At 42.8% G+C, this 25,299-nt stretch overlaps 4 protein-coding genes across 4 annotated transcripts; 3 read left to right on the plus strand and 1 right to left on the minus strand.

Moving 5' to 3' along the window:
• The first annotated feature begins 444 nt into the window (after nucleotides 1-444).
• On the plus strand, nucleotides 445-2,503 carry nanog (nanog homeobox). Its single transcript, XM_053412861.1, has 4 exons — nucleotides 445-856; nucleotides 1,397-1,788; nucleotides 1,883-2,026; nucleotides 2,195-2,503. The coding sequence occupies exons 1-4, from the start codon at nucleotides 445-447 to the stop codon at nucleotides 2,501-2,503; spliced, it is 1,257 nt and encodes a 418-aa protein (XP_053268836.1).
• Nucleotides 2,504-3,283: 780 nt separating this feature from the next.
• Nucleotides 3,284-9,874, minus strand: tm9sf1 (transmembrane 9 superfamily member 1). The gene is made up of 9 exons (XM_053412705.1): nucleotides 9,351-9,874; nucleotides 7,843-8,054; nucleotides 7,332-7,463; nucleotides 6,637-6,759; nucleotides 6,187-6,545; nucleotides 5,437-5,591; nucleotides 5,014-5,199; nucleotides 4,473-4,746; nucleotides 3,284-4,234 (listed from the first exon to the last, which is right to left on the minus strand). The coding sequence occupies exons 2-9, from the start codon at nucleotides 8,047-8,049 to the stop codon at nucleotides 3,841-3,843; spliced, it is 1,830 nt and encodes a 609-aa protein (XP_053268680.1). The 5' UTR covers nucleotides 8,050-8,054; nucleotides 9,351-9,874; the 3' UTR covers nucleotides 3,284-3,840.
• Nucleotides 9,684-15,286, plus strand: fen1 (flap structure-specific endonuclease 1). The gene is made up of 12 exons (XM_053412706.1): nucleotides 9,684-10,065; nucleotides 10,329-10,423; nucleotides 11,434-11,536; nucleotides 11,694-11,796; nucleotides 12,186-12,249; nucleotides 12,422-12,531; nucleotides 12,788-12,924; nucleotides 13,430-13,496; nucleotides 13,744-13,875; nucleotides 13,965-14,116; nucleotides 14,593-14,707; nucleotides 14,997-15,286. Exons 2-12 carry the CDS (start codon nucleotides 10,342-10,344, stop codon nucleotides 15,072-15,074), a joined length of 1,143 nt encoding a protein of 380 aa, XP_053268681.1. The 5' UTR covers nucleotides 9,684-10,065; nucleotides 10,329-10,341; the 3' UTR covers nucleotides 15,075-15,286.
• Nucleotides 15,287-15,772: 486 nt separating this feature from the next.
• Nucleotides 15,773-24,046, plus strand: itprid1 (ITPR interacting domain containing 1). The gene is made up of 7 exons (XM_053412711.1): nucleotides 15,773-15,885; nucleotides 17,877-18,079; nucleotides 18,185-18,702; nucleotides 18,809-21,166; nucleotides 22,109-22,236; nucleotides 22,679-22,790; nucleotides 23,213-24,046. Exons 2-7 carry the CDS (start codon nucleotides 17,878-17,880, stop codon nucleotides 23,468-23,470), a joined length of 3,576 nt encoding a protein of 1,191 aa, XP_053268686.1. The 5' UTR covers nucleotides 15,773-15,885; nucleotide 17,877; the 3' UTR covers nucleotides 23,471-24,046.
• The last annotated feature ends 1,253 nt before the right edge of the window (nucleotides 24,047-25,299 follow it).

Below are 25,299 nucleotides of genomic sequence, written 5' to 3' on the forward strand. Positions count from 1 at the left end.
TTATCGTGGATTTCTTTTCCACACTGGGTCTCAAGATACAGTAGATATCCAGTATTTATCTATATATAGCTTAAGCTCACTTCAGTGATACAAGAAGGTACTTTAGTATGATTTAAAAAAACCTTTCTTCCTTTTTTGGTCCTCAAACATGTAACAGCGTTTGAAACCATCGTTTGAACTTGGATGACCAATCAAATGGCCTCACAGCCTCCCTGTGATTGGTTGAAGTCAGCTCACCGCCCTACCTGTGTACGCCCACACTTCCCTCTATAAACACGCTCCAGGTAAGGGCCCCACTTTAAACGTCTGATTGGCTCGAGAGTGTGAGTTTGCCCGGAAGGCCCCGCTGCTTCGTGTCGTTTGAATTGGACAACATTTTGGCCACAATCGTCGGACATCGATCTTTTTTAAAGTCATTCAATTCGTGAGGATAAAATAACGACCATGACCGACTGGAAGACGCAGATCGGCTACAAGTACAACCCGTCTTACCATGCCTATGCCTACGGCCTCATGTACCAGCCGGGTCCCGAGCAGAACCACGGGAACCACATGAGCTGCTGGAGCGACTCCGGAGTCACCGACCTGAGCAACTACAACGCCGGGGTTCCGCAGGCCTACTACACCCCCACCCCCGCCAGAGCCCGGGAGGAGTCCCCGCCGGGCAGCCCGGAGCAGCCCGCCGCCGGCGGACAACGACATTACCAGGGCTCCGGGGTCGTCTCCCTCGGGGACGCCCAGGCCGGCCGCCTGCTCCACAGCAATCACCGGTCTGCGTACGACGACGCGCGGGCGGAGGGAGTCGGGCAGGTCGGGAGCCCCTCCACCAGTGACTCTGATGCTCACACCTCACCAGGTACGTCTGCCATGGCAGAGTAATCCCACCATTATCCGAAACTGTATGGCCACAGTCACCATAGGTCTGCCCAAGAACGAATTTCTGCCTTCATTGTTTTAAAGTACTGAAATGTATCAACTTATATAGTTGGTACTATTTTTAGCAGGCTAGATGCCTGCGAATGCGCGCAGTTCTCCGCCAACGCAAAATGAGCATAGCCAGTCCATATCCCAACAGTAGTAGTATAGAGGATTGTGGCTGATTTAAAATTGTGTATCTACAATATAACAGTATTTGAAGATCGAAAAATAAATCCTACAATAATGTTGATTCCAATTTTAAAGCAATCAAAATGACCAAGTGTGCGAATCTGACTACAATGGAACTTATTGCTGAGGCCCAGCCAATCAAACTACACCGAATTGAAGTTTTAAAAGCATGCTGGCTCTGTAGTAGTAGTAGTTGTTGTAGTGTTGCATAACCCTGCTAACCATTGACAAACGACAAAAAAAACCTATTCAACCTAACTTAATCTCGTCTCAACTAACTTTTTCCCAGACTCGTGGAGTTCAAGGAGCAGCAGCAGCAGCAGGGAAGGAGGTCTGCCCCAGACAGACCCTGCTACTTGGGTAAGGAGGGATCTTGAAAGTGAGGCGCGGGACGAGAGTCCCATTTCCAGCAAGGACGTTTCCAGCTCTCTTGTGGAGGAGCCTGAGGTCTTCACCGCCACAGGGAACAACGGCGCTGCAGACATCACCCCTCTACAAGTGCCCGTAGCTCTCCCTAATAAGCCAAGCCCTCCTGCTGTAACCAAACCTAAAGGAAAGGTGCGGGCAGCCTTCTCAGAGAGTCAGATGAACACTCTGGTCCAGCGCTTCAGGGTTCAGAGGTACCTCACCCCGGCTGAAATGAAGAACCTGGCAGAAACGACCGGCCTGACTTACCAACAGGTGAGGTGTCCACGCGTTTGCTGGGTCACAGATGCATTACAATTGAATGCAAGTACCGGTCTGATCAGTTGGGGCCATCTTCATCTCTTTATAGGTGAAGACTTGGTTTCAGAACCGGAGGGTGAAGCTCAAAAGGCACCAGAAAGACACGAGCTGGGTGTCTGAGCAATACACCCTCAACAAGGATGGTCCAGCTCACGGAACCATGTACAACAACATTCCTCCACATATCCCACCCGTAAGTACTCCGCATTATTTGTAGTAGAACTTGTTTTTTAAGCATACACTATACTTAGGAATATGAATACTTGAATACAGAAAAAAACTTGTGTGTTTTAATGTTACATGCAAATTCATATATGCAGGTCTTGGCATACAATAATACTATATTGGTTTTATCTTTCAGTATCGGGGAGAAGCCCAGTCCCAGCTCAAGGAGCATTACAACCAGCACATGATGAATGCGACTCCACAGAACCTGGCCTTCTACCTGGCTGCTATGGGTGGAGCCCAAGGGTCTGCTGGCTACCCCTCCTGGTCCGCCGCCTCTTCCCAGACGGCAATGCCAACCAGGCCCCCAGCAACCGGCTGGTCCATGCCGCCGAGCATCAACCATTACGAGTACAACCACAATGCGTCCAACGCATCCACGGCAAACAACACCGGGCACAATACGAGCTTCGAAACCAAAGACGAGGAGCCTGTCAACAGCTGAAACTTGAAAATACTCATGGTACAAAACAGCAGCCTTTAGTCCCACATGTACATTAGCCTTCTCTTAATGTTGACAGTTATGTTTGCCTCATGCTCTTCAAGTTTCGTGACTAATTGGCAAAGGACTGGGGTGGTTATGACAGGCTGGGTGTACATATTCCTTGCTCAGACTCCTGATCAAATGTATTTTACGGTTTTATTTTTATATGCAACTATTTAATGTATGTTGGTGTGTTTGCGCTTTGTGATGCTAGATGGGTCCAGTTTGGATACATTATTGTATTAGTTTTTTTTCTATCTTTTTTTTACCTTTTTTATGTGCATTTTCTGATACAATTCTGATGTGCACAAACTTGACACTTTTTTTCTTCTATAAATATACGTTCATATCAGCAACTTGAAAAATGTGTCTTCATTTCACTGATTGGTTTTGCTCTGAGCACAATGGCAATATGGTTTACTATTTTCCTTTAATTTCTTGTGAATAAACAATTGATGTTACTTTACCGTTAGTGGCTAAATGCTTACATCTGTTGTGACAATGCTTTCTGCACTGTGTCCAAAAGGGGAATTGGTAAGCTAAATGCATCTTGATTCAATAAACTAGTCCAAATTGTAAACCTCAAGTGTAGAACTACATTTAATATTAGTTGTGATAACTGGTGCTTCCAATATTTATTCCTGCCTAGTTACAAACGGCTTACTGTAGAATCTGTAAAACCAAAATAAAAGGACATTAACTAGTCGTTGGTTTAAATGATCAGCAGAGGGTTTGTTGGCATTATTGTATTACAAAGAACTTTATTGAAAAGACAATATGTACAATAGAACCAAAGATCTCAGTGGTGACAAAAACGTACAGTGACAATATTGCTCCCATCACCAACGTACAGCAGCCGCTATTAAATCTACAAGGCAGGGTTCATGTTATCCTGGGGAGGACCATGTCGCGCACAACAGCATAGGTGCAAAACTCTCGTTTGAATAGTCTGGTGTGTGTCGGGGTAAACAACTAGTAAGAGTTGTATGAAGTAAAATTAAATCCTGCCAAGTACTTCCCTGAAGTACATCAGAGCAGATGCTAGACTGCATCGATAAATTATGAATTTCAGTCAATTTCACAACCACCTGATGATTTTCCCTTTATTTTTCCATCCATCCCATAATATCAATATCTCCTACAGTTCAAATCAAGGGTTAAATGCCCCCGTTTCTCCTCCCATTAACCAGGCAAGTGTTTTTCTGGGTGGGACAGATCAAGAGAGGAGAATAAAGATTGTCCGTGTGTGCTATGAGGAAATTTTTGTTCAGAGCCGAGTGGGTGAGCACGTTTTGTGTCTAGTCCATCTTGAGGCTATGGTAGATGTATCTAATAAATGCCAGCGAGGCCCAGAAGGAGACGCTGCCCAGCATCAGTGAGAAGACGAGTGCGGTGAGCAGAGAGTAGCCAAAGAACTCTGTGCTCTGAACCAGGCCACTCATAGACGACCGGTTGTGGTAGTAGAAGACGGAGTAGACGAAGATGAAGAGGCCGGTGGAGCCTGTGCTGAGCACGCTCCTCCACCACCACCGGTAGTCCTCGCCCGACAGCAGGAAGTAGGTGAGGGCCACTGAGATACAGGCGCCCACCGAGAGGAGGATGGCGTACACACACAGCAGGATGCCGTAGAGGGTGTAGTGCTCTCGGCCCCAAACAGTGGCGAAGATGTAGTACAGCTCCACTGAGATGGCACTGAGGGGAAATTGAAGGAGAAATAGTGTGATGAAAATTTATTTTAAACAGCTGTTCTTTTTCCAATGGGGTGGAGAGATCCTTAAATTGTTTGAAGTGCACATTGATGACTGATTTAAGAACATGTTGGGCCTACATGAAAAATATTACAAAACCTCAAAGGTCCTTTGATTACATTACTACCTCCACCAGGGTTAGCTAAGCATCACTTAGTTCTAAACATTGGACGCCAGCTCACCTGAACGGCAGGAAGCCGCCGATGGCCATGTGCACAGCTGTGTGTTTGTACCACGGCTGTGTGGGGATTTGTCGGGCGATGTTGCGAGTGCGGCAGGGTGCCTGGAAGTTGCCGGCTCGGTTCTTCCCCACGATGCCTCCGATGATTGTGAGGGGGAAGCCCACCAACACCCAGGCCCCCAGCAGGAGGAACACGGTGGAGGCCGGCAGGGCCTGGGTGGAGCCGCACCACCAGTGGATGGAGTTCACGATGCTCCACGTCAGGAAAAGAGGAGCTGTGGGGTTGAGTGATCAGGTGACTTAAGATCAGACATGGTTTTGATAACATCTGCTGATAAAAATGACGCATCATATCAGTGCTTTTTATAACTAAAATACAATTTAATAAATAAGAATTTTGTTCCAGAGGCCAAATATAGCCTCAACCTAATCCTAAAAGAAAAATCAATAACTGAGCAGAGCTGCATTGTCACAAGCAAGGTTCGACCCTGCTCTGACAACCAAAGTGGGACGTGGCGACAAACCCTTCACATCAGACTCACCAGAAAAGAGAGACGAGGTGAGGATGATGTTCCACACCCAGCGCTGGCCATTGATCTGCGTGTAGAAGCTACAGGAGACATAGCCCGACACACAGCTGGTCAGAGCGTACAGAACAATAGCTGCCGAGTTGATGGCGCCGTGGCGGTGTACGTTGAACATTCCCAACAGTGCCATGATGATGATCCCTGGAAAAAGACAGAGACATTAGGGTGGGATTTGCATCTGAGGTGTGTTCATATGTACAGTGTCACACTATGTAAGCCTTCCTTTCTCAGGTTTAAGTACAAAGATGGCTGCTACGGGTCACTAGTGCTCACAAAATCAGTCTCCTCGATTTTCTAAAAGGCCATTAGCAGTGCTGATACTGTTTCGGAATTCATCAGTGTGCGTGTGCGTTTGTGTTGCTGTGTTTGTGAACTCACCCGTAGCCAGGGTAAGGAACTGGGCCCCTACTCCCAGCACAGCACACAGCAGGCTTTTGTAAGGGGGAAACCTGAAGACGTCAGTGTGAATGATCTTCCAGCCGTTGTCTCCCTGGTCCAGATCATCACAGCCGCCCTCCTCCTCCACGTTGTATCTGCAGGCGAAGGGAAAAGAGACGTTATATAAACCGAATAAATGAAAGACGACAGGGAAATACTCTGTACAGTTGACCATATCAGTGGTTTTGCATTTAAGACCAATTATCTGCTAAAAACTCTGATTATTACCACACACTTCCACGGCATGCAGCCATATTTAGCTTTTGTATATATTGCAGAATAATTTAAATGTGTGTAAAAAGGAAAGGCGGTTGAAGGAAAGACTAGAAATGATGTATGATTCACATCTTTATATCCAAAAGATGATATGCCAACATTAAGACCTTTTAATTGCTACTTATGAGTTAATTTAAACCAATTCCTTTTAAAGTAAAGATGAAAACTAGAGCAAATTATTTTCAATACAGCTTAAGATTTTATATTATAACTATTTTTTATTATTATTTCCTTTTTTTCTGACATTTGCTAAATAGTGGACATTCCCCGTTATGAAAATACACTTCTACATATAGAAGATAGTCTTTATTTCCCCCCCTTCAGGTTGGTATGTAACCAGCAGTATTTCTAGCTGGCCTTTTATCCAGTTTGATATGAAATGTATATCTTATACAAGCTGCTTTGCAAACTGACCTTGCAAAATCATTCTTGAGGACCCGCATGAGGATGATGATGACGAAGCCCAGCAGCAGCACCACCAGCACCAGCGAGTTGATGATGGACAGCCAGTGGATCTCCAGCGTTTTGGGGAAGAACGAGTAGTCCCGGAGGCGCTCGGCTCTGCGGGCATGAGGCAGAGGGGACTCGAACCAGTGCACGCTATAAGTGTGGGTGACAGTCAGGCCGCCTCCGCCCAAACCGACGCCACCGACTGCTGTGCCCGTCCCCTCCTCCAGGGGGACGGGTTTGACGTCTTTTACAGAGACGTTGGCGAAGATCACTGAGTCACTGTTGTACTCGATGTTGAAGTCGAGGTGAGTCCACAAACCCACCTGGAGGCAGAGAGACAGGTTCAGGATCAGAATGGCTCTCACGCATTTCAGTCGGCTCCAAATATCTCACAAACCATCACAACAGGTTTACCTTGTGGCTGTGAGGCAGAAAGCCACTCTCCTCAATGTATCCCACAAAACCCCAGATTGGAATGTCATCCAGGACAAATTCAAAGTAGTACAGCTCCTCAATGGCCTCCCGAAGCTGGTCCACCTGGCGCACACAGAATACACCGTGGATCACACATCATGCTTCATGATACAGAGAACAGACAGCGTTCCACTTACAACCTACACTCTATATCAGAGGAAAAAAGGAATCCCAACCCACTCCATCCCCTGGATCCAGACCACCAACCCCAGCCGAGTATCACTACAAAAGGTCCTTGACGTTCTTCAATGGGGAGAACCAAGCCTCTATAACTGATCTTGGTAAGTTATACAGTACTCAAGGTTTCACAAATAACACGATATGTAATCTGTCAAATCTGTCATACCAGAACTTTGAAATATCTCAAGAAGGAGATAAGATCAATTCAAATGTTTCTATTGTTGTAATTTGGTCCAACCAGATGCCAATACCTCTGATGTCCTTTGCTCGTGTGTTTGTTTTAATTGTGGTTGTGTCACTGTAATTACGTCTTGTGCTTTTCTACATGGCATAGATTAAAAAATTGCAGGATTTGAAAAAGTGCATATATTAAATGGTCCTTTTCTTACAACAGCCACCATCAAAAATGGCTACTAATGCTCTCCCAGACTTTGGTAAACTTAAGACACAAATACCTGTTTCTCTGAAAGAGTGAGTTGACAGAGAGTCTTTTTCTCCACGTTCTCTCTGAAGCGGATGTGATATAATGACTCAGCCATTCTGTCTCCATCCAACACTTCTCCCAGACTCAGGGACTTGTGGTTTACCTGAGGGAGAAACATTACAATAACATACAGGGTGTGGTAGAAAGTGAAACCAGCATAGAATATAGTGACACTGTATCTCTGCATTCTCCTTGTTGAAGTATTATATCATATAGTGGTGGATGATAAGTTATTATTACTACTGTAATGTTGGGCTTGTGTGCGTAACAGTATAACACCCATGAGCCATGAAGTAAATCTTGACAACAGCAAAACATAGAAAACAAGTTAACAGAAGCGAATCAAAGTAGATGAAAAATGATATGTTATAACCTTGTGTTTTTGGTTATATTATTCAAAGTTTACATGGCAAAACTACAATTTGACATGTGTTTGTGACAACCGTCCAGAAAACATTGTGAAACAGGGTTTAGAGTCTGACCTTCTCTGGCCTGCAGACCGGCAGGGTGTAGTAGTGATACGTCTCTTGGGGGTTATGATAAGGGCCCACTTTGTTGACATAGATAGTCACGTTGTCCCCCTGCTTGAAGCCTGCGATGCAGCTTGAGACCAAGCACAGGACCAAGATGCATTGCAGCCCCATCGTCTTCATGCAGCCCCCCTGCAGGTGTCCGATTCCGCGCTGCATTACCCCTGCAGGAGAGATGACACAGTCATTTAAAGAAACTAATTTATTTTTGGTAAAGTACTGATGTGCAACAACGTTTACGTCAAGTCACAAAGACTTTTATGCAACGTCAGTTCGAAAATTTAGAAAAACTACCATTGTGTAACCACCATGGATTAAAATGCATTTCATCAGTGGATGCTTCTTTGAGAGGAATTAGTCAAGCACTGCTACTCTATTATGAACAGGAAATTAGATATATTGCCCAGAGAACCCACAATCTATGGGTATGATAAGTCCTCAAATCAATTTTTAAAAAGTTTGTTAGTGAGTGCCAAAATAGCCGCACAGCCAAGTAAATATAGACCAACACAAAACAAGGAAGTTAAAACGGCTGCATCATGGAAGCATGAACATCACACGTATCAAAGTGTGTATTCTGCAGATGTAATGCAATTCAAATCTAGTTGATCATATTCTCTATCCCGCACTGTGCTCCATATACTTCCATTTACCACATACAGCACAAGCCAGCCTGATGGTTATGTTACAAACATAACAAATGCATTTGCTGGTGAAACTAAAATCAGCTGGTTTCAGAATAAAACAACTTCACACTGACTTGGGTGAGCTCTCTCTGGAGTTTAAGAGGAAGGCTTGAAAAGCGGATCACTCATAACTTATCTCACTGTCATCGGTTATAACTCTCATCTTTATCATCACAACTGGGCCTTGGGATTTTTGGTTCTTAGAACCAGGGAAGCCACCAAGACTCTGCCAGGAGAACAGCAGTGTCTGTGAAGTGGATGAAGCTTGGAATCACCAGGTCTCTTCCGGGAGAAACTTGCTCAGCCAAACTCAACATGGCCTCTGTCAACCAGGCCTTTAAGGTTGGGTGGCTGTTAAATAAACTCCACAGAGGAGTGTGTCTTAACGCTTCCTCACTGTGGGGATGGTATGAGCCAGGTGATGAGCAGCGTCCGGTGAATGCTGGAGCTTAGAGATCTCCTCATGCTCTAAAAAGCCACAACAAATGGAGTCAGTCTTTTTTTAACCATTTGCACTAAAGTGTAGTGAAGTCAAAATAAGGCCCTTCCCCAAAATACAGTAGGAAGGGAAAGATCAGATTTTTGAAGGTGCCACAGATTAGTGTCACTGCTTCAGTAAAAGGACGCTGGACTTTGATGAAGAGCATCATGCATTTATATCTAACCAACTGATCAACAGCAGCAGTATTGATATGCAATCTGTGGTTTTAATAACAAGAGACATATCAGCCCTCATATTACTGCGGTGGAGAGGTTAGCCAAAACTTGCTCTACCGGTTTATCAGCGCTGTCACGTCTGCTCCGATGCCACCGATCCGACTATGTCTGTCCGCCGGATTCCTCTCGACTCTAGGCCCCGACTCTCTCCCACGAGCTCCGGTACACTGGCGCTCAATGTGCAGATTTACAGGTGAACATCCTGGAAAGCCTCGGTGCGGTGTCCTCCATCCATCCCGTTCATATCCGGGTACACCGAGTACTTTCACTGACACACGAGCCCTGAAGAAGGGGTTCGACTCCACGTCACCTCAGAAAATAAAAAATAACGACGGATGGCTGAAGTCTTCCGGAAGGGGCGGAGAAACAAGACACAAACACACCTCATGCGTTACCGCTTGCTCTCCATCCGGTGACACGCCCCTCTCACGGGCTATTTGCAATGGATCTCGTTTGTTTTCGGGATTTAACGACGCCTAAAATGTGTCATATTAACGACCGAAGCTGCGACTTGAACGACGATCATTTAGCTGTGTTGACCGGATATCATTGAGCCTCGACCAGCCAATCAGAAGAATCCCTGGACTTCCTCGTTCGAAGTCAGACCAGTGTAATCGCACCTGCACCATCGACTTGCTCCTTCTCAGGCCCCGTCAGGGACGGTCAACTCGACAGATCGACAGGTAATGTCTGCTATTTGGTTTCCCGCGAACGAAACGCAGGTCCCCGCGCCACAAAGCGAGTGAAGGAGCATCAGAGCTGCAGCGAACACGTGAGTCCACTTTAAACAGGTTTTAACCTAATCCAACACGTGCAGTTTAAAATATCAGAGGCTACTTCGTGCTAACAACAAACCTACCAATGCATGTGTGCTATTCATGTGTTCAGCCCGTCTGTTAACCCCATTCTAGCAACATTCCCTCACTCTACAGCGAAGATGGCGACCTAGCTCTGTATCCCATTAGTTCTCCAGGCCATAGGAAGTGCTCAACATGAAATGAATGTGACATAATGACATTATAAATATCGCTTCAGACGTCAGACCACCATGGGAATTCACGGGCTCACCAAGCTGATCGCGGACCAGTCTCCCGGAGCCATCAAGGAGCAAGACATCAAGAACTACTTCGGTACGAGTTTTCATTCACAATGCAGCGACTTTTAAGTTTGTATCTCTCATGGGTGAACTGGATCAGTCGTGTAGCAGGTGACACTGGCATTCAGCAAACATGGAAGATGGATCCGGACTCCAAATAAAGCTTAATCCTTTGCAAAACAAATGGCAGCCATGGCAGGTTGTAGTCAGTCAATCAAGCCAAGGTTAAAACTGCAGTCAAACTGCCCCCTGTCAAAGTGATGCAGTAACAGAGTTAAACTGAGTTAGATCGAGGTTACAAACACAATGTCTATTTATCCTAATGCAACTCTGATCTTAACTGTAGATACCCCTTCAGTAGATGTTATTCAGTGATACCAAGCTGAATGTATTAGTGTTGTTGTAAACACGACATCACTTAAATCTATGGAAATCAATTATACATTTTATCTTTTAGAATGTACCAATATCTTATTCCATATTCATAACATTTCCCGTGAAATTGCTCATATGTATTATATAAATACAATGTCTATATTTTTATAATATTGTATAATGTACCTGTCTATATATTTGCATATTTGCCTATGCCTATAAAAGTCTCTCTCTATATAATATTTGTAAAAACTGTGCAATTCTAATTGTGTTAAAAGGTATAATTAAAATTATATCTTTTAATACAGTGCATCTCATCCTGTGCAGTTGTACTTTGTTCCAATACCTTATCCACCTGTAATATTCTGCACTTAGATTTATATATTCTGCATATATTCTTTTATTTTATGGTCAATTTATTGTATTTCATTCTGAATCAAGCTCTCTTGTCTTATTCATTTTGAATGATTATTGCCCCCATCAAGTGAATTTCCCAGACGAGAGATCAGGAAAGCTTATTTTACATAATTTCAATTAAATAGGAGAAAGACCACAATCAGGAATTGAATGAAATGATTGTATGTACTTGATGCCAATATTTTTCTGACAAGCTTTGCTTTGTTTTTTACACATTGAATAACTTGCTGATTGTTTTTCTTAACTCTACAGGCAGAAAAATTGCCATAGATGCCTCCATGTGCATCTACCAGTTCCTGATCGCTGTGCGACAGGACGGAAACGTTCTGCAGAATGAAGATGGAGAGACGACCAGGTACAGCCCCAATTATACACGCTCTTTCAAAATTCACACTGAGGAGTCTCAATAGAAAACCTGGGAGAAATGCAGTAGTTCTTGGTTTGATCCCAGATCAGGCAGTTTGAGTCTGGGCACAATACTGATGTGTTTGCCTCCTGCTTTCTCTCCTCAGCCACCTGATGGGAATGTTCTACCGGACGATCCGCATGCTGGAATACGGGATCAAACCTGTGTACGTGTTTGATGGCAAGCCTCCACAGCTCAAGTCAGCAGAGGTTGGTGTGGGCTCTTGTCTTCCTCTGGTGCTTTTCCCATGTTAAAGTGGCAACCTGAGTAAACTCGCATTGGACGTCACCTGTAGTCTTCAACGCCAAAGTGTCAAGCCATGTGGTTTTATCAGTGTTTTTTTAGATCAAAGTTAAGCTTCTGAAAATCCCCCTCTTTATCATGTTTAAGTATCATCTTAGTCTCTGAAATTCTGTTATTTGTCTGATGAATCACAGTTTTAAACTGACATGTTTTCATTTTCTATTTAGAGAAAAAAATCTGGCCACACCTTACACACAGTTTCATTTGCTCTCAATCTCTTATTTATAATGATTAATGATGTTATATATCTTTGTAACTTACCTCTTTATCTGTGTGTCCTTCTCCTCACCCCCAGCTGGAGAAGAGAGGCGAGAGGAGGGCAGAAGCTGAGAAGATGCTCGCTAAAGCTCAGGAAATGGGTATAATTGTCACACTTAAATAATAGTCATGAGTGGTTCTAATCTGTGTTTGCAATATTAGAAAATTGGTATAAAGGGTGGGATTGACCTTATTGTACAAGCTAGATCTACACAAGAGTATAGGTTCATGATTTAGGTTTTATAATAAATTGTCTTTTTTTCTTCAACCCAGGGGAACAAGAGAATATTGACAAATTCTCCAAACGTCTGGTAAAAGTCACCAAACACCATAATGACGAGTGCAAGAAGCTGCTGACCCTGATGGGGGTCCCCTACATCGAGGTCAGATCCAGATTCAAATTACTCAAACTTTCACTGGCTTTAAGAGCATGTCCACATTTGTACTGACAGTTTTACAAGCTGGTATAAATTTACAATTATGGCATTCCAATAATAATATGACCAATGCACCATTTAGTGTGGTAGATAATGTTTATGAATTACAATATGGAAAAAAGCATGAAAAGTGTTGCTTTTCTCACCTGTAGAAACACTGAAGTCTGTGTCAATAATAACGAGAAATGTAATTGTATTCTAGGCTCCGTGCGAGGCAGAGGCCAGCTGTGCCGCTCTGGTTAAAGCAGGGAAGGTGTTTGCCACAGCAACTGAGGACATGGACGGTCTGACCTTTGGCACCAATGTCCTGCTCAGACACCTCACCTCCAGTGAAGCAAAGTAATGTAACACACTGGATTGTTGATATTTCACTGTCAGCTGAAGAACTAAGATGTTTGGAGTTTTGTGTAACTTATGACTCAATTTCATTTCTATATTTAATGAAATTTTCCATCAGTCGGATTGGATTATTTGTAATTGTTTTAGTGGCAAAATAACCTCTCTCAATTCAAAGGTGTAGTGGATACAAACATCCCATTAAAACATAAAACAGATGAAGATGTTATTCTTCTTGGTGTAAGCCAAGAGAAACTCTGCAGTCATAAACCAAAATATTGAGTCGTATAGAAAAACCTAGATGATGGCAGAGTTGTTTTATTTTATCATCAGCACCTAACATTAATCATCATCAGCCTTTCTTCTAATTAAACCATTTGAGGTTAATATATATAATTGTATTTGTCTAGAGGAGTGGATGTTTTGCTCAGGGCGACAAAAGAAACTGTAATTAAATCTAGCAGTAAACTATGCACCTAATAAAATATTACTTTTTTGTTTGTTTCAGGAAACTTCCAATCCAAGAATTCCACTTCAATCGAATCCTGCAGGACATCGGCCTAACCAATGAACAGGTTCAGTTTTTTTCTGACTTGAAGTAAATCCTTATTCTTTGTAGTTCAGAGCCATTTTTCATCTGGGTTAAAATAGAACAAAATGCATCCTCCCTTTTCATAATCATTTAGCAAATTTTCATATAAATGTCACAAACCAATAATGTCATTTTAATTACAAAGTATGTGCTGTGAAAGTGCCATCTACACCAGGAGTGATATTAAGCAACTCCTTGCATTGACACCTTCTTTCTGTTTTCCCTCCTAGTTCATAGACCTGTGTATTCTGCTGGGCTGCGACTACTGTGGCACCATCAGGGGGATCGGCCCCAAGAGGGCCATCGACCTGATCAGGCAGCACGGCTCCATCGAGGAGATCCTGGAAAACATTGACACCAGCGTGAGTGGATGTTTGCCACGATCCTGTCACTCAGCTCCAGAACAGAGGAGCCTTGGTTCTGATTCTGTGTCTCGTTTGCCTTCATGCAGAAGCACCCTGTTCCAGAGAACTGGCTGTACAAGGAGGCCAGGGGCTTGTTTCTGGAGCCCGAGGTGGTGGATTGTTCCACAGTGGATTTGAAGTGGGTCGAGCCTGATGAGGAAGATCTGGTCAAGTTTATGTGCAACGAGAAACAGTTCAGGTGAGTCATAACGTGTTGTGCATCATTTGACCAGTAGGCTGCGCTGTTTGACCAGTAGACTGCATATAGTTATTTCTCCAGGGCCCTTTGCATGAGCAAAGTCATATACATTCTTCTGAGTCTTATTCTAGTTGCGCTTTCAACCTGTCGGCTGCTTGGGCTTTATTTTTAAAAGCAGACAAATTGATTTTACTGTTGACACGGCAGTAGTAAATAAAAGTAAAAATGGTCGCACTGTGGAGTAAAAGCAGAGATTATTGTCCTGCCGTCAATGAGGTTCACAACCTTTTGTAAATATAATATGAGGTTTAGTGTTAATATTCATTTGGAGCTAATTTGTTCTACATTGCGTCCTCACATTGTCTTCATCCCGCCTTTAAAACACTGAAGGAAACTTACATTGAAGATAACTTAGAATCAAGGATGAAATACAGCTTTTTATGTATTGAGCCATTTATTTGTGTATCTGTTTGTAGTGAGGACAGGATTCGTAACGGCTTTAAGAAGATCCTGAAGAGTCGACAGGGCAGCACACAAGGACGACTGGACTCGTTCTTCTCTGTCACTGGATCTCTGTCCTCCAAGCGAAAGGTACCTTAATGAAAATACTCTCGTCTCCATGTGTTTCCAAACTAAATGATCTTAATTAACCAGTCACTGACTGAACTCCCTTACAGCAGTTGGTTAATTTGTTACCTCATGTCTGTCTTTTTCCTGTTTTACCGTGAAGACAAAGTTACATATTATTAAATAAGCTGCTTTATTTTGACGCTTGTGTATATTATCATCTTTTTTTCTTGGAGTTGCTGTTGCACATTTTCTGTTATTTTCTAAATCTTGAACTCGTTTGATATTTTTATATCTGCTTTGTCTCCCTTAGGAACCTGAGGTCAAAGGATCGGCGAAGAAAAAGCAGAAGACTGGAGCCACACCAGGCAAATTCAAGAGGGGAAAATAGACTGAACACGATTATAAATAATTCATGTGCTAATTGAAGAGATGTAAAAGAAACAGAGTAGGAGGTTGTCTGAAATGAAATGATGAGTTCAGCTGAACATCTGTTATACACAAGTTAACTTGATGATGTAAAAACTATTGTTTTAATTGACTGTTTAAGGGTTTTGTCTAAGTTTGTTTTCTGTTAAATAAAGGTAAAGTTTTTTTTGTACAGTAGCTTGTCATTTGATTTAATTTACTAGTTTAGAGTGAATGTAAAGAGGGGCGACTTGACAGTTCTCCTAAAGTGGAGCCAAAGTGTCCCTTTCGCTCCCTGGTGGCTGGCTTGAGGGTAGGTCATAAATCCGGACTCCTCCATGTTAGTGGATGGGACAGGGACCCAACATGTAAAAAGTACATGTGAAATAAGTAGTAGTAGTTTTATCACACGTTTGTTAAAATGTTTATTTCCCCAATTACAGTTTGGTTTAATTATTTATTTGATGCTTTTAAACAAGAGGATCCATCACGATTGACTGAGAATGACTCACGGTTGGTGGAGTGTGTGTATTGGCAGCACCTCCCTGAGGATTCGAAGGAAAAACTACCACTGGTCCAGCAAATCAGCGAGGCACCAAATGTGGGTTGTGTGTGTCCGTGGCCTCTGTCCCTCCTCTTCATGAAACTTGACCTGTGTTTGCTGGGGAAATGCAAAGCACTGGCTGCTGAGGGAAGCTGCAGGTACAAACCAATGGGAATCCTCTCTATTGCGTTGAGGTGCACGTCTCTTAATGTGTCCTAATGGTCTTTGTGGGATTTGGTGGTGCATGATGGTGAGTACGTTGTGTGTTTGGCTCAGGGCACTTCTGTCGAGGCGTTTCCAGCTTTTAGATGGAGTGGAATGAGGTGACGAGTGAAGCCATGACAATGAGCAGCTTCCTGGAAACAAAAAAAAAAGTTGTAATTACAAACCTAGACTCTATGTAAGCGCAGTTTGAAGGGAATAGAGTGGCTGCTGCTTCACTGTCAAACACTGTTACATAAGTCCGTTGAATCAATTTGGATGCACTTTAACCTAACACATTCTATATTAGTTGGTGGTGTGCTGTGTAAATTAACTGAAAAAAAGCTAAATCTTGTTTGTCTAAGCTTGTTAAAGTATTTTTTGCATGTGGTCGAGTATTATAAATCCTGCCCTGAGCCCATCATGTGCTAACAGCATGCAAATGGTGGCCGAGGAAACCATGGGAAGGGCAAATTGCTCTTTTCCCTCTGTCCACTCCACCTCCTTCAGCAGGGAGGGAGCATCTGTGGCCTCCCTGCTGCAAACAAGAAATCTGGATTAAACTTCATAATTACGTGATTATGTTGTTCCTGAATCCCTCCCTCATCACACACCTGTTGAATTCATTTTAAGAAGAGATCTATGGGGCCATTATTTTACAAACACTATTGACAAATGTGAGTCTCAATCCTTTTGTGTGTTTGTGAATGTGACAAGTCATAAATTTCTGCTCAGGGGGCCTCTCAATTGGTTCTTCAGCTGATTTTGCATTTAAATTGTTTGGGATTGAATGAGTTTGACTAGTGTTGCTTGTTTGTTTGTGTGTGAGACAGAGGAAGAAGATCAGCAGTCATAAAGACATTAAGTATAATGTGGTTACAAAAACCAAATGCCTGTTGAATATCTGATAAACTTATGCAAAATGAGTGATAAACGACACTTCAGTCCCTGTACTGTAATAAGTTCTAGACATGAGCTTCACAGAAAGTCTTAAAAAAAACATGTTACTAATATCATGTGTCGTATGATTTTTGAAGTAAACAAAAGTTTTGCGGTCAATTTGAACATTATGAATAGGCCACCTACTAATGCAGGTTGTCTCTCAATGAGTGTTGTTGGTTTAATGCTGTGGTAACAGCTTCTTGACAGATGGACATACCGACAAGTCATATTTACCTGGCAAATAAGCCTCATCTCCCCTCTGTGCACGAACAGCACGGTTTGCATAGATTGTGAAAGGATGTGACGTAAGTTATTAGAATGCTCCACCACGGCACAGCAAATATCAATCAGCAGAGAGCAGCTGTAGTTTAAAAGACAGAGTTATGAACGGGAGCAAAACGTGAGTATTCGGCTTATCTATTATGCATAACTGCATTATTTTCTCTTATGTGTTGTAGGTCTGCTTTAATTCAAACTTTAAACCATTTTTAAACAGTTGGTTTCTTTGTTTATGTGCTTGGAGAGAAATACAAAGACAAGTTGATTTTGAAAACTGCAGCAGGATTGGTTAGTCTACTTACCATTGGCTATGAGTTATATCAATCAGGCAATAGGTTAATAAGAAAGATCCCACATTTCATGAAGTCTTTGTATCCTTATGCATCATTCAAGGGGTTATGATTATTATTTAATCTATAGATTTACAGTAGCCAAAAAGGTTCTTGATCTAACAGTGTGAACTTAAAAATTATTGTTTACTAATTTGTTTAGCTTATGTCCTATCTGCTAACATGGAGGAGTCAAGTTTAGGACCAATGTTGCAGCCAGCCACCAGCTTTCATGTGATCCATCAATTTTACATAAATGTTCAATCTTCATTTAGTTTCATTTTTTTAAGGGTTCAATAATTTCGTAAATCAGCTGGTCACACTAGCGTCAGCAAACGTTTCTCAAGAGGAGGAATTACAGTTTTTCTCAGGGCAGGAAAACAGTGAAGCTCTATTGCCCTAATGTATAATATTTATCAGGCTCTGGATACGTAGAGGACAGATGTATTATCTTCTATGAAAAGCTGTATTGCCTTTCTCCTGTTGGCAGAATGATGGATGTGCTCAACCTGTGGAAGGATGACCCAGTGGAGCTTCTCTTGGAGCTGGGCTTCGGCCGCGATGAACCTGGTCTGTCCGGACGCATTCCCGCTCGATTCATCAATTATCAGTCTCAGGCGATAGGGATAAGTCTCCAGGTGTTCTTGGAGGCCCAGAAGAATCGACTGGACCTGGAGAACCCAGATGTGAGCAGTAAGTCAAAGTTTAAGTACCACATGGGTGCAAAATAACTTCCAGCAAGGAATACAGGGATGATGGGGTTTAATAGTATCAAGACGATTCTTTCTTCTTTTTCAGATCGTTTTAGAGAACTCGAGGTTCTCCAGAATGTTACGACAAAATTCTGTTCCTTGGTGGTGTCATCATCCTCCTCCTCTCTGAGAGCACCGGTGGAAAAGCACATGTCTCCCGAGGCCCGGGAGAGGAGGAGACGCATCGGCCTTCGGTTCAGACGAGCATCAAAAATGTCACTCGGCCAAACCGACAACCATAAAACCCAGGAAATATCTAAACTTACTTTGACCTGTGATCAATACACTGCGCCTGAGTCACTGCCACCTCCACCCAGCCTTGGAGAAGAGAAAGTCCCCTTAGAAAGAGTCAAACCTGGACTTCTGGAGAATGTGAGTCCTCTGGCAGACGGAAAAGGAGCTGGACTAAACCCTCAACTCCAGCCTCATGTGGTTTCTTTCGACGGCCAAGAGAGAGCACTCAGTCCTGGGCACCTGACGGAAGGTCCCCCCCTGACAGCCAACACCTTTTTAGAGAGACAGAAGAGCCTGGAGCTGGCCAATGAATTGTTTGAAGTGGAAGTGGTAAGTAAAAGCAACAATTAGGACATCAGGCCCAAAGACTACATCAGCCAAATTATTAAATCCAGTAGCAATTTTCTGACTGCTTGTGTTGTTTGCTTGATTGCAGGCTCTGCTAGATCCATTAGGAAGGAACCCTGGCAGCCAGAGAAGTGAGATGCTGGACTCTCCCTCTTCTCGCTCCCAACATAACTCCTCACCTCATCCACTTTCTCCATCTCTGATCTCGTCTGGTGGTGAAAAATGTCACCTTCCCTCACCCTGTCCTTTACCAGAGCCATCAAAATATTACCCGCCATGCTCGGAAATAGAGATACCAGCAGATCGGGTTTTGTCCTCACCTGCTTCATCATCCAGATTGGAGTACCTTGATGTACACCACAGAACTCGCTCCCAGTCACCCACTCTGACTTCTGCTGCCTTATGTATCTCTGTCTCCCCTACTGCCTCCTTCATACAAGCTGACTCTGAAGACAAGAATGCCCCATACCCCTACCTCTCTACTCTTCCTCAGGACTTAAAAGACATAGCATGCCCTACCTTCACAAGTGTCCCTCCATCTCCATCTCCAAATTTTGAGTGTTCACCTTCTACCCTGATTGCTATGCCTTCTACGGAGTCTGACTTCTCCTTTGGGAGCCCAGGGAACACAAAGTCGGAATGGACTGAGGTCCTGCATGAAAACCCTCTAGCTGTGACCGGTAGCTTACATGGTAGCTTATCATCTCTGCTTCTCTTTGCCCTTGACGATTTTCATTGTCCATCCTATTTTGCTTCTTCCCTTCTAACTGAATCCTTCTCACAGATTCCAGAAAACCAGTCAAAAGATTCAGTTTTCTCACACTCGGATGGAATAGGTCTCTCTGAAGAACCTACCAATACACAAAAGGAACAGGAGGAAACATCCCTTTCTCTCTCCTTTCAATTAGAAAAGGAGGACGATAATTCCTCACATCCATCCCTTTCTTTTCTGGACTCCTTTAAGTTTGAACTGTCCAAACTTTCTCGTGAGGCTTTCATTCCAGTTTGTTTTTCTGCTCTATCCTCACAATCACATCCACACACAGATCTGATAGATCCAGCTCCTGTAAGAAAATCAGACCTAACAGAGCCGTCCATCCCCCATCGGAGCCAATCATGTTCTCATGATGATAACACAGACTTTATTCCATCCTCTACTGTCCAAGATGTTATTTATGCAAAGATGGATCAGCTCTTGTGGGACACAGAGGGGAGCCCACAGAGAAGGAGAAGGGGGAAGACGCATTCTGACACTGTGCAGACTCAAGATACCGCAGATCTGACAGAGGGTTTTCAACTAGCCTCGGAAGAAGTATGTTACCAAACAGAAATGGATCCACAGGTCCTCTCTTATAGTCTATGTGATGAGTTTTCAGCTGAAACCAAACAGGAAGAGTTTAGTGAAGAAATCAATGGAACAGAAAGGGATTCACCAAGACGTTATTTTGTTTTAAACAAACTTCCAGAATTACAAAGAAGAACCGAAGTGGAACCAAATGATCTTCTCGAAACTGAGGACTTAGATCTGGTATTTGAAACCTCTGTAGACGGCTTGGAGGGTGAAAGCGTGGATGTGGACAAATTTTTACAGCAGCTTGAAACTGAAGGTCGGGTCTATTGGGCGGAACCCGTTCAGGTTTGGAGTCCAACCCATGAGCTCAACGAGTCAAGCGTCTCTGGAGCGGAATCTCCTGAGAATTCCTTTTGGCATATCGGCTCAGCTGCTCCGGATTCAACTTCGTCCACAGTCAAAGCTTCATCTTTACCGCCTTTATCCTCAGCAACAACGAGCACTGACCAGAACCCAGAAATAAAAAAACCTGCATCCTCAGATACACCCCCCTCCTTGGCTGTAGCTCCGCTCGTATCCTTGCCTGCGAACTCAGACCTCAAGCTATCAACCCGCTCAGTGTCTGTTCAGATGTCTTCATCTCTGTCTTCTCATATTGTCCAGAGGAAGGATGTTCCTTATGTCGATGAATCTAAACGCACCTCTCCTCTCCCCAGTGTTTTCCCTTTGGACACCTCCAACCCCTTTCGTGCTGTCCAGGTATGGACAGACGTGCAAATTCAACGAAAACTCCAGAAGTTATCACGTCAGGCTTCTCATACCGTCCCACGTGAGGCGACCATAACCATGCAGGCCTCAGAAATGACACAAAGATCTACACTGACCTTCTCTTCATCTCAATCTTTCCCTCTGATGTCTACCGACTCTCAGTCTTTTGACATTTCCCCTGGGGTGACTAAAGATCATCGGACTGTGTTAGCCTCTGTGGATACAGCACTGTGGTCTGATAAGGAGGAGGAGGTGGACAGGAACGGAAATAAACATGAGGAGATCCTCTGGGAGGGCAATCAGTCCTTCACCATGGCTTGCTGCTGCTCCTGTGACGATCACTGTACCTGCTGTACTCAGAAGACTTACCATAAACAGCACAGTTCTGTGAGTCATGACACAACCTGTGGAGATTTGAGTATTAAAGTGTTCTGTCTCAAATCTGTCAGGTTTCAATATCTGCGGGAAATAGTTTAGAATTGCAGTTACATTGAAATTTTGCAGCTCTGTAAGATCTGATGTTGTGGTCATAAGATTATCATATTATTGTCTCTGTCTTGTTTTAATCATATCAAGACCCAAATTGCAATAATGGTTCTGGGAGGAATGTGTCCCAACACAGTGTATTGTGTGACGCACAGCGTTTCTGTGTGCGTCTGTTGCTTCAGATTGAATATTGAGGCACCAAAAACACAAATGAACGACCAAGCCCATAATCATCCTTATTAGTCAGTGAAAGAGTTTCTTTTGACCAGCGCTGTTGAGTTCTGCATTGACCAATGACAGAAACGGGAGCGATTCACCATGTGTCCATCGTCCATTGAGTCACGATCAGTATATTTGCAGTCACATTACCATAGTTCTTGAGATGGAGCTCTTTTCAGAGCCGGCACCTAATTAACACATGAATGTCTCATTTGCCTGTGGAGCTTGTGAAGCTGTCTCCTCGTCTTCTACTCTCAGTTTTTGTGTTTTCTCTGAATTCACTGCTACTCAGCGACATCTGTAAATGACACACATTAAATCTACAGGATATCCAAACACATAAAACAACAAAGTATTTCTTTTTCAACATATCATTATGTTTTAATTGTTTCCTAAAAAGCCTACGTCTGTGACTTATCCATTTAACTGCAACAACCATGGTCTTTCAATTGCTTTTGCATTTGATGTAACAACAAACTAGATGTTGAATGCTAAAAGTGACTTTCCACACACTGTGGTTCTGTCTAGAATATGAATTGTGGATTTAATATACCACATTGTGAAAGTGTAATTAAGCCTGAAAATGTTTTCTCATTAGCTAACTTGTGTGCATGTTCTCCACAGTTCTCTCTGGGGGAGTTGGAGGAGATGATGCTGTGTCTGCAGCACTTTCACTCTGTGCACAGGAACATGGAGGAGCAGCTGTCTGAGGACCAGGCTTCAGTTTACAGCACTCTCTCTGACCAGGACAGGTACACACTATAGTTCATCTATAGTTTATATTCTGAAGGACACTGACATGTGAAGGCTGTGGTCTATGATGTTTTATTTGGCTTTATTTCCCACAGATGTTCTGCTCGGGACAGATGTGAACGTGGAGTCAAAGATATTAGAGCAAAAATAATTCCTCCCCTCAGAGACCAAATACTCTCATTTTCAAGTTCATCTTCCATCTCTATCATTATCAAAACATCTTCGAAAAACGTTTCATATAACAGTGAACACCAACAGTGAGCCGAATGTTTGAGAGTTTACATTTAATGCACTGTCAGTTGATCCCTAATGTATTCCATTAGAGTAAAACCAGTCATTTTATATGCTGTACAGCATTTAAGGAGATTTAAGAAGTGATGTCTTGTAACAGTTTAGCTTTCACTTGCTGCAAAAACCTGGTTTGTGTGTGTGTGTGGACAGGGAGAAGATGCAGGACCTCAAGGTGCTGAGACAAGCAGTGAAGCAGGAGGCTGCAGAGCTGGGGACGCATTTGAATCTACTTGACCATCACTGTGGCGACAGCTTGAGAATGGTAACACACTGGATTTGAAAACAACTAAAATAATGCAAATCTCAAAAGAAGCGTCACACCTTTAGAAAATGCTGCCAAAGATGTCAAATTGGAACGACAAGTAGATTGTGGTTTTGTGTTGAGTGCACCAACGAACGACACCAAAGCAATTTCCTGTATGTGCAAACATACTTGGCAAATAAAATAATTCTGATTCTGATTCTGATTTGAGAGTTTTTGTTGACAAGCACTGTTCTTTATATGTGAAAGGCAAACTCTTGAAAATGCCCAGACCCTATTTTCCTTGAGTTCATGTCTGAAAACAGCTTAAATTTCATTCTTTCTTTCCAGTACACATAAAGAAGTTTTCTTTAAACAAATTATTTGATTTACCACTTTTGTGTTACATGAACGTTTCCTAATTCTCCTTTGTTTTTAAGTAGAAGATGCAAAGACTTCTGGATGAGCAGTCTCTCTTGTGCTCGCAACTCTTTCTCCCTGGAGCCTTGCGCACACCATCAGGCCTCGCCCCCAACAGGACGGTCTCCACTCAGTGCTCTCTGCTGCCCTGGACCTCAGCTGATATGCAGAGCGACCACATCTCCTCCTGCAGCACGTGGAACGAGAACTCGCCCAGACACTCTCCCTCTGGATCTGAGAGTAGCTGCAAGGGCCTGGGCTGTTTCTATGAACCAATGTAGTCAAATGTTGAACCCACTAATGGAAGACTGACACAGAACGCTTCAGGGATCATTGAGTTCATGGGAGAGACAACAGGATCAGGTTCATACGCTGAGAAAAATATAACTAATTACCAAAGCGTGCCAGGGCTCCTGTTTGTTTAATAAAGTTTGTAACACGATAATAAGTCTTTCTAATAAGTATGAATTTGGAGGTTTCGAGGGCCAGAGGTCCAAAGCATTGAATTAAACGGATTGAAACAAACTTACTGGAAAAACACAAACTTAAAAATACCAGTTTGATTAAAAAAAATAACTACCAGAATGATAGAAACCAACTTTAACTTTTTGGTTTGGTCTTTGTCCCAACTACTAACATGAAGGAGGCAGAATTTATTACCTATTCTGTTGCCAACCACAAGGTGGTGATTGAGACACTTTGGCTTTTGGGGGGCCGGTCATATTGTCCATCTTTATATATACTCTATGTTATAAATAAACACAACACTTTTTATTTTGAATAGAGCTAAATTATGCTATAATTTTTTTTTTTTTTGTTACATGTCCGGGCAACTGTCTTTTTGGTTAAATATCCTAAGATGTCACACAAAACCAAAAACAACAGAATTTGTAATGCCATAGACGAGGGTGTTTGTCAATAATCAAAATACTTGTGTCAGAGGTAAAATATGTAAATATAAATGAAATAAATATTATTACACACTCTGAATCTGCTCAGTGTCCTTCATGTGAATAATACCACGACAAATAACCCAATAAACAACGGTGAAACATATTTGTTCTCTGTGTGTCTTTGTCTAAATATCTAAAACACATCAGTGATGTGGTGCTGCAGAGGAGGTTTGGGAACAAAAGCTGCGGGGAAGAACAGCAAGCACTTCAAAGTGAAGCACGTTGTATCATTTACTAGAGAGCAGTCGCTCATCAAGACTTCAAAAGGTTTTATTTGTGGAGAACAGCTCACGTAACTGACCTGCTGTACAGACAACGTGACGAGGACCAATCTGTTCCCCCTGTTCTGTTTCACACACTACAAATGAATACAATGACACTAGAGGCAGTGGTTACACAACACACTGCTTCATTCAGAATTTATAATAAAATATATTTTGTTTTGTTCACGACTCACGAACCGAGGCAGAAATCGTCAACATTACAGATATAAGAATTCACTTCTATGCAGAAGATATTCAACTATCCGTCTATTTCAACCCCAAAAAACACGTCACACTGTTTTCTTACTTTTAAAATATTGCTAAGATTATTGTCAAATTTGAATAAAGATCACAAATGGACATTAGACATCTCCTAATATTCGGCAGCTCCTCTTTAGGGAGGAGGACGGGAGGGTCTTGTGGCAGATGATAGATGCAGATGGGGGAGGATGCTCCTCCTCCGACCTTCATAACCCAGAGTCACACCACGCTCCCGTCTGTCTGGATCACACTGCTGAAACTGAGGTAGGAAAACAACCTGCTTGGATTCTTGATTCCGATTGAGGTTTGTCTTTATTTTACTTTGTATATACTCATGTATTCTTGTTTCTATGTTTTATTTTTCTTTGCATCTGTCTTCAGTCACTTTTGTTTCTCTTTTATTTTTTACGCCTGGTTTTCTTCAGCGTCACTGCAATGTGAGAGTCAGGTGTCCTTTTAGTCGAATGGAAAATGAAATACAACTAAATAATAATATACTTACTAGACACAAATCTGAGCTTTCACCTTTGTGATAAGATCCACTAATGAATAATGGATTACGTGTGTGTGTTAGTGTGTGCGTGTGTGTGTGTGTTACAGGGACTTGTCTTCCTAATAGGGACAAAACGCAAT

Source organism: Pleuronectes platessa, chromosome 20 (assembly GCF_947347685.1).
Source record: "Pleuronectes platessa chromosome 20, fPlePla1.1, whole genome shotgun sequence".
NCBI lineage: Eukaryota > Metazoa > Chordata > Actinopteri > Pleuronectiformes > Pleuronectidae > Pleuronectes > Pleuronectes platessa.

Excerpts from the sequence above, each read along its gene's own strand:
- nanog (XM_053412861.1), top strand. The coding sequence starts at position 445 with ATGACCGACTGGAAGACGCAGATCGGCTACAAGTACAACCCGTCTTAC. Across the intron at positions 857-1,396 it reads TGATGCTCACACCTCACCAG|ACTCGTGGAGTTCAAGGAGC; the intron begins GTACGTCTGCCA and ends ACTTTTTCCCAG. Across the intron at positions 1,789-1,882 it reads CCGGCCTGACTTACCAACAG|GTGAAGACTTGGTTTCAGAA; the intron begins GTGAGGTGTCCA and ends ATCTCTTTATAG.
- tm9sf1 (XM_053412705.1), bottom strand. The coding sequence starts at position 8,049 with ATGCAGCGCGGAATCGGACACCTGCAGGGGGGCTGCATGAAGACGATG. Across the intron at positions 6,760-7,331 it reads TCACTCTTTCAGAGAAACAG|GTGGACCAGCTTCGGGAGGC; the intron begins GTATTTGTGTCT and ends TGTGTGCGCCAG. Across the intron at positions 4,747-5,013 it reads CACCTCGTCTCTCTTTTCTG|CTCCTCTTTTCCTGACGTGG; the intron begins GTGAGTCTGATG and ends TCAACCCCACAG.
- fen1 (XM_053412706.1), top strand. The coding sequence starts at position 10,342 with ATGGGAATTCACGGGCTCACCAAGCTGATCGCGGACCAGTCTCCCGGA. Across the intron at positions 11,537-11,693 it reads GAAGATGGAGAGACGACCAG|CCACCTGATGGGAATGTTCT; the intron begins GTACAGCCCCAA and ends TTCTCTCCTCAG. Across the intron at positions 12,250-12,421 it reads CGCTAAAGCTCAGGAAATGG|GGGAACAAGAGAATATTGAC; the intron begins GTATAATTGTCA and ends TCTTCAACCCAG.
- itprid1 (XM_053412711.1), top strand. The coding sequence starts at position 17,878 with ATGATGGATGTGCTCAACCTGTGGAAGGATGACCCAGTGGAGCTTCTC. Across the intron at positions 22,237-22,678 it reads ACTCTCTCTGACCAGGACAG|GGAGAAGATGCAGGACCTCA; the intron begins GTACACACTATA and ends GTGTGTGGACAG. Across the intron at positions 22,791-23,212 it reads GTGGCGACAGCTTGAGAATG|AAGATGCAAAGACTTCTGGA; the intron begins GTAACACACTGG and ends GTTTTTAAGTAG.